Source organism: Leptopilina heterotoma, unplaced genomic scaffold, assembly GCF_015476425.1.
Source record: "Leptopilina heterotoma isolate Lh14 unplaced genomic scaffold, ASM1547642v1 Lhet_146, whole genome shotgun sequence".
Classification (NCBI taxonomy): domain Eukaryota; kingdom Metazoa; phylum Arthropoda; class Insecta; order Hymenoptera; family Figitidae; genus Leptopilina; species Leptopilina heterotoma.
The window spans coordinates 421,526-429,908 of record NW_025110864.1 but is presented as its reverse complement, the minus strand read 5'-3'; the positions used below and the strand labels follow the sequence as shown (position 1 = coordinate 429,908).

Sequence of the window (8,383 nt, the reverse complement as noted above, 5' to 3'; positions counted from 1 at the left end):
GTAAAAATACAAAATTGGGAACAAAAAAGAACTCAAAATTTTCAAAAATTCTGCCTTTTTTTGATTTTTTCCATAAAATTTGTTTTTACATTCTCATCAAAAATGAGAAAGTCTTGGATTTGTGCGATTTTGAGCAATGTCTAATTTTGCTAAATCTTTACGTTTCATGACCCCCTGATTCCAAAAAAATGGTTTTTAGAAAAGTGTCTGTCCGTCCGTCTGTCTGTCTGTCTGTCTGTCTGTCTGTCTGTCGCCTGTCTGTAGAAAAATTTGTCGCCACGATAACTCGAATAAATTTTTATGAATCGTCTTGCAATTTGGCACACTTTTTTAGTCTATAAAAATGAAGCCTGAGTTCGTTGGGCAGCCCATTTCGTCAAAAAACAACAAAAATACAAAATTTTGAAATTTTCAAAATTTTGTATTTTTTACAATTTTCAAAAAAATATTTTTTTTTAATTTTTTCCTTAAATTTGGTGCAAAAACAAACAACTTTTCCTTTAGACACTTTTCAGTACAACAAGAAACAAAAAAGTTGTGAATTTTTTTTTTTTTCAATTTGCTATTTTCTGCTTTTTTTGGACTTTTTGTCAGCCTTCTCTGCAGTAGAAAATTTGTCCTATTGGGGCCGTGTTAATAAAAATTAGTTCATATTATGCTAATACACCTTTCTTTGTTGCGCCAATATTAGCAACATAAAAATTATAAATATAATAACAAAACATATATTAAAAATGTTTAAAAATCATTGAAACAAAAATTTAAATTCATTTTATTTAAAAATAATATTTTACTAAAACTCGCTTCAAGTTAGATTGCAGCAGGTTTAAGATCGCGTTACCATGAGGAATTCCCGAAGTCAGCAAAACGACACTTAGAATACAGTGACTTCACTTGGCAACTCACATCCAAAAGAAATAATATAATTTTATTGTTTCAAAAATAATTTTAATTCACGTAAGATGCAAGCCCTTGAAGTCAACACGGATAATGAAAACGTATAAAGGATTATAGAATTTAAAATTAAATATAATACAATCATTATAATTCAATTAATTATAATTATTGTATTGTAATTATTATGATTTTAAAATTTATAATTAAAATTAATATAATTAAAATAATACCGCATTGTAATAGACGGGCATCGTGCGAAGAAAACAAAGGTTGTGTTCAACGACGAAGCGCTCTCTCTTGCTCTAACGGAATGTTCGCGACTCTTTACTCCTATAGCCACAAATGCACGGCGGGTTCTCGCTCGCTCTCATTTAAAATTTAACATAGAATACATACATACCCCGGGATCTTTATGAAATACGCATTCGCTTATGTTCCTATACCTACCCTCTCTTTACCCATTACACTTTCCAGACCTACAAGCTATGCTGCCATGCTAACACCAAGCATGTGCATTTCTTTTGATATCTAAACAACTGATCAATTCCAGATCAATATTGGGACAATTGATTTAATGTTGGAATTGTAGTAACCTTTAAAGGGTTACAACATAGAATGGAATTTCTATTTTTGAAATGTCCATTATTTCCAACTTACATTAATCCTATTTTCAGAGATTGATAAAAAAAAAAAAAATAATAATAATAATAATAATAATAATAATAACAAATAGACAAATTAATATTTGTTTCCAAAATTGAAAGAATATTTAAAATGTTCTTTCCTAAGAATAAAAGAAAAGGAATGCATTTCAACATAATGCACCTGCAAAATTGAAAATTCAGCAATTTCGGCATAGCAACAGGTCCAACGCCCTGTCCCCACCTTTCCACATTCTTTCCGGAAGCAAACTATAAAAACACATTAATTACCCATCTAAATTGAACAGTACGGTCTCTACTCGCGAATAAGCGCGTACGATTAAAAATCCCAGGCAGTCTCCCGTCCGGTAACTAGGACACTTTATTGTTTGTATTGTCATACCTACAATATTGTTCGGACGAAAATAAAATCCAACTTACTCCGAAGTCCGCGGAGGCAGCCTAGAAGCCGAATCAGTGAAGATATATTTTATCTTGTTGAAAGACCGGCCGGATCCGCGAAATTTCCGCGTCCGCCCTGTGTTTGGTGGTTTAGGAGTTAGAATAAGAGACAATTTGTGAAAATTTGTTTAGCGCCCGTTGACGAGTGCGACGGTAGTTTTTAAGTGCGAACGCCAGGACGGTAAGTACCAATGTATCGTTCCAGGCCAATTAAATCCATTTTCTACCTTTCCTAAAAATTGTACGAGGGGCAGATAATTCGAGTCAATTTAAATTTAATAAATAACTGTATAACTGATATATTTTAACTGTTTTAAATTTCTTTATTCCTTCTTGAGATCTGATAGGGTAGATTTTCCGAATTTTCTAGGAGAATCTCAGCTTCGTGGATATAAATCGAATCCCATAATAATAAACAAGACCTTTAGTCTTGTCAGTTTGAACTTCCGAGAATCTTAAAAATAGGACCAACTTAAAAGTCTACTTTAATTTTAACAATTAATAAATTATCAATTGTTTTAAATATTAAATATTTTTCTGGTTCGTAACAAACTGATGGTGGCAGCGGTGGGATTTTATCCCGGCGAGGCCATCGTGCCCTGAAGATTTCAATTTCTATTTTTGTTTTTCTTTTAAAATGTCTTTTAGAAAATGCCACATAAAAATAGAAACGTTTGGGGAGGGTCAAAATTAAAGAATTTGTTGAGAATTAGAGGTTCTTCTAAACTAGAAAAAGAGATATTAAGTGACAGAAACTTAAGTAAAATCATATCTGCAAATCAATCAAAAGTAGAAGCCGAAATCGCGCTTAAACGAAAAGAAATCGAGCGCCGTGTTAAATTAGCTTTGGAAAACAGAGAAAAGGAAAATTAAAACCTACCTTTCCTTGTTTTGATCTTTCTTGACATTACTACCCCCCCCTTTTTCAGAATTATTATTTTTTTTTCCTTTTATTTATACTATCTTTTTCTAATTTAATTTCGTTGTTAACCCAAGAAAAGCAACGATTGAGATTTAATATTAAATCTTAATTTTCAATCTTTTAATAGGACTATTTAAGACAAGGCTCCGTGGCTCGCCCATTGGTAGACAAGTCTGCCTAGACTTAATTAAAGCTTGAATAGCTATTCTCGATTCGGTTATGCGATTTTACTCCATCCTTATTCCCTTATCCAAGACAAGGCTCCGTGGTTCGCCCATTGGTAGACAAGTCTAAAAATTAAAAAAAAAAAAAAAAAAAAAAAAAAAAAAAAATTATTATATATATATAATTTTTCTTCCTTCTTTTACCTATACTATCTGTTTCCAATTTAATTCGTTGTTAACCCAAGAAAAGCAACGATTGAGATTTAATATTAAATCTTAATTTTCAATCTTTTAATAGGACTATTTAAGACAAGGCTCCGTGGCTCGCCCATTGGTAGACAAGTCTGTCTAGACTTAATTAAAGCTTGAATAGCTATTCTCGATTCGGTTATGCGATTTTATTCCATCCTTATTCTCTAATCCTAAGACAAGGCTCCGTGGTTCGCCATTGGTAGACAAGTCTAAAATAAAATCCTTCTTACCCTTTCTTTAATTCTCTAGTTCTTGTATTCCGCTATTTTTCTTCCTTTACTCTGTTTTTCTCAATTTGTCATTTTTAAATGCCAGAAAGTTTAAGAAAGAGGGGAACGCGATCTAGAAAGAAGGGCAGATCAAAAAGATCAACAAGGGCCTGTTTAAAGACACAAAAAAAATTTTCTGCTAACAGAAAAACCGTAAAAACTCTAGACTCTGCCCCCTCACAAATAATTCTCCCTGAAACCTTTCCATCTCCAATCGTTAAATATCGCCGACTTACTTTAGCTGGTTGGAAAGAAAAATACCCAGAAAATTTGCATTATTCTGTGACATTTAACCAAAAATTACCATATTATAAAGGTAGTGTTATTAATCGCGGAACCTTAAGGGAACTTTCCCTAACCCTGGTACGATCAGCTGATATTCTCACAGACACCACAACTCTAAGTCTAAGAGTAAGACGAATCGAAAATTTCAACGACCAGAAAGTGAAAATTATCCGAGCTCCCGTTCTAGTTCTAGATTCAGATAATGACAGTTACGACAGTGACGCTACTGTGAAATACGAAAATGACGTTTTGATAATTGATTAAATTACCTCATGTTTATTCAGATTTATTCAGTATAAATTGGATGGACGAACAATGATAGAGTTAAGAAACATGTCTTACCACGACATCGACTCCCCCTTTTCGACACCTATTGCACACATTAAGAGAATCCCCACTTCTAACAGTCGCCTTGTTATAAATTTTACCTCCTTGAATAATAAAGTGTCGCGTTATGAAAAATTGCCAACAACAGTGACCCCCAAACAATAGTTCGCGCCTCTTACGCACTCAGTCGATTTTATTTTTATTTTGTGAGTGAAATTATTTTCAATTCCGATTTTAGTTATATTGTGCACTTAGCAGGAATATTCCGTGGTGGTGAAATAACTAAAAATCTGGACTATTAAAAGATTCAATTGTGTGTGATTATCTATTATCTCGTGCATTCCCAAATTCAACATGTCTCGTCCCGAAGAAAATGGTAGCATACATTTTGTCGCCGACCAAGCAAATTTGCAGGGACAGCAAAATGCGTTCCAGCATGACACAACAGCAGCAATGGCCTCTGTACTCGAATGTATGACCTTGCAGCGTAGTACATTCCACATTCCGTGTTTTGATGGGCGAAGCCCACCTTTAAAAGAATTTTTGCAGGATGTTGCGAATGGAGCAGTCTTCATTAATGAACAAACTGAACCAGGTTTTATTAAAGCCATTTTAAGTAAGCTAAAGGGCGCAGCACGAGAAAGTGTCAGAGATAAACAATTTTTGACAACTCAGGAATTGATAAATCACCTTACTAAAAGATTTGCCACATCGAAAAAGTACCAATGGTATTTAGAAAACATCATAAACATTCGCCAGAAACAGTCAGAAACGGTCAGCGATTATCACGATCGCCTACAGGGATTAATCAGTGGAGCGAAACACGCATTGGACGCAAAATATCAACACAGGTACCGACAGGTAGAGGGCGCTGCCGTCCGTGTACAAGAAGAAGCTGAAAGCACCATCATGATGCGACCTATTATCGAGTGTGCACTAGAAGCCTTTATGAGAGGATTGCCCGAAGAGATGTCGATCTTCGTTGACACCCGAAACCCCGCCAATTTAGAAGAAGCTTTCGACCACGCCCTGCGCGCTGAAGAAAGGCAGGAATATGCAGAGAAATCACGAAGTTCATCTTACCGTATCTCACGACGTGATGATCCCCCTCGCCCACCTAGTCCATACTCACGCCAAATGGACCAACCAATTCAAGAAAGGTCGCGTCGAGAAACTGAACGGGATCATCACCCCCCTAAACAACATAAAAATTCGGTCAATTACACGCTCCAATTCACCCCAGAACAATTAGCCACCTTTTATCGGTCTTTGATGCCAACTTTCGGGAATGCTCAGCCGTGTATGTCGTCAGCACAGCCATCCCCTTCCCCTCAGCTAACGAACTATCAACTACATACAGCTCAGCATCAATCCATGCCCTATGCACCTCAAGCTATGCAACAATTTCAACAAACGAATTATCCTAGGCAAAATCCGAGTTTTAAACCTAGCCCTACTCCGCCTCGCTCAGTATCACCTGGTCCACAGAACGATTTAAACTCACAGCAGACTCGACGCTCAGACGCGGCACCGAGTCCAATACCCCAGCGTCATCGGAGTGTTCAGTTCGGAGAAACTACGGTAAGGTCCTTCGAGCAGGATCAACAGCCGAGGACTCCCCAGTAGTGGAACTTTCTGGACCAGAATTTCGAAAATCAAAAATCCGATTCTTTATTGATCCAGGCTCTGACTCTAATATTATCAAATTGTGCGCCCTAAAACCTGGTCTTACCATCAACCCTTGTAAATCCATCGAAATCATAGGTATCAATAAACATCCAGTCATAACACTTGGTACCATTGACCTTACAATCTTGAAATCCACGTTCGAATTTCATGTTGTAGAAGATGACTTTCCGATTTCATCACAAGGGATTCTAGGAAGACACTACATCCGCAAGGAAAAGGCCCAGATATCATTTTGGCATAATGCCCTAATAATAATGTCCGACCCAACCAACCCTATTCCTTTCGTGGATAAAGAATCACGCGCTGAAAAAGAACTTTTGAAACCACTTATTAAACCCTTCAAAAGAGTGTTTCGAATTCATGCCAGGACGCGTAGTCCGATTGCAATCGACGTCATCAATCCTGACCTGCCTCAAGGTTACCTCCCACGGATCAAAACTCCAGAAGGAGTATTTATTGGTGAAGCTGTTGTGAATAGCAAGGATGGTGTTTGTCATGCCGTTGCAATTAATACCACCGAGATGGACGTAGACTTCGAACTCACCCCCCAAGAATTAATACCTTTTGACTTCTGCGAATTGCCTGGAGAAGAATCTTCTGAGATCGAAAATGAAAATTTTCCAATTCCAACGATTTCATATGCAGAACGCGTAAAAAGGGTAAAAGAGGCCCTTTTCGTATCTCATCTAACTCAGGAGGAGAAGAACCTTGTTTTTAAATGGGCAGAAGACTACGCGGACATTTTTCATCTTAACGGAGAGCAGCTATCCTGTACTCATTTGATCCAGCATCGGATCCCCACCATCGATGATAAGGTGATACATAAGAAGCAGTACCGATCACCAAATGAGGCTCTTGAGCAAATTGACGAACAACTACGTAAGCAGCTCGATAGTGGAATAATAAGAAATTCCACTTCTCCTTACAACGCTCCACTGCTGATAGTGCCGAAGAAACTCGACGCATCCGGAAAAAGGAAATGGCGCGTAGTCATAGATTATCGGGCCCTTAACGAAAAGGTAATAGGAGACGCGTATCCCCTCCCTAATATCACCGCCATCTTTGATAAGCTTGGGTCTGCGAGATTCTTTACAGTCTTCGATCTTGCAAGCGGATTCCACCAAGTCGAAACGCACCCAGACGATAGACACAAAACCGCTTTTTCGTCTCGAAATGGGCATTTCGAATATGAGCGCATGCCCATGGGAATTAAAAACGCACCTCCAACATTTCAGCGGCTTCTAAACAATGTTCTTGGTGGAATGCTCGATTCAGAAGCATTCGTGTATCTAGATGATATTATTATCTATTCTGACACCCTTGAGGAACATGACAAACGAGCGCGAAGATTGTACAATCGACTTCGAGACGCAAACCTCAAGCTCCAACCTGACAAATGCGAATTCATGAAAAAGGAAGTTGCATACCTTGGTCACATAGTGGGAGAAGAAATGTAGTGAAATGTAGTGAAACCAAATCCAGCGAAGATTAAGGCCATCAAACATTTCCCCGTGCCAAAAACTCAGAAGGAAGTTAGAAGTTTTCTAGGTCTCTCAGGTTACTATCGACGCTTTATAAAAAATTATGCTATGGTGGCGAAACCTTTGTCCGATCTATTGAAGAAAACGAAAGAGTGGAAGTGGAAAGACCAACAGCAGAGAAGTTTCAAAAAAACTCCGAAAATATCTGTGCAGAAGACCTATTCTCCAATATCCAGATTTTACGCAGCCCTTTAAACTCACAACCGATGCTTCGGAACACGCAATTGGAGCTATGCTGACGCAAAAAAAAAATGGTATTGACCTCCCTGTCGCATACTACTCTAAAGTGTTAAATGCAACTGAGCAAAAATATCTTAAGACAGAGAAGGAATGTCTTGCTACATTATATGCTGTGGAGCATTTTCGTCCATATCTATACAGTCAAAACAAAGAATTTATTCTTTCATGTGACTGTGAACCAGTTCATTGGATAAGTTATGTGGAAAATCCTGGAACTAGGCTCGAAAAGTGGCGACTTAAACTTCGAGGATACAGATACAAATTTGAGTATAAGCCAGGGAAAATAAATCGAATCGTTGAAGCCCTCTCAAACAACCCTGTTGATGATACCAACCCTCAGGACAAAGGGGATAGTATACAATCTACTGAATCAGAATGGTCAGAATCTTCCGAAGAATCTAATCAAGAGGAAGATCAACATTCCGGGCCACAAGATCCTTCACCCTCGTTACGAGCATTTCCCATCACGCGAAGTCAAGCCGAAAAGAATGACGGTGCGCGAGTGAAACCTGATTCGTCTCAGAATAAAATTAGTTCAACAGTTCCCCCACCAACTAAAATACTGACCCGAGCAACAGAAAAGACAACGAGTCTGAGACCCAATCCCACTTTCAAACTTCCATTGACCTCGAAATTACCTACTGCAAACAAGCAATTACGAAACCCTTCATCCTCATCTTCTGAATTCCGAACA

The 8,383-nt window shown here is 37.7% G+C and overlaps 1 protein-coding gene across 1 annotated transcript; it reads left to right on the top strand.

The window, feature by feature from the left end:
• Nucleotides 1–4,573: 4,573 nt before the first annotated feature.
• On the top strand, nt 4,574–7,648 carry LOC122498320. Its single transcript, XM_043606003.1, has 2 exons — nt 4,574–5,646; nt 5,691–7,648. Exons 1-2 carry the CDS (start codon nt 4,574–4,576, stop codon nt 7,363–7,365), a joined length of 2,748 nt encoding a protein of 915 aa, XP_043461938.1. The 3' UTR covers nt 7,366–7,648.
• Nucleotides 7,649–8,383: the final 735 nt, after the last annotated feature.

What these genes read in the sequence shown, in the direction of transcription:
- LOC122498320 (XM_043606003.1), top strand. Translation starts at nt 4,574, where the DNA reads ATGTCTCGTCCCGAAGAAAATGGTAGCATACATTTTGTCGCCGACCAA. An exon ending in CAACAAACGAATTATCCTAG is followed by an intron (nt 5,647 to 5,690) that starts GCAAAATCCGAG and finishes CGCCTCGCTCAG; the next exon opens with TATCACCTGGTCCACAGAAC.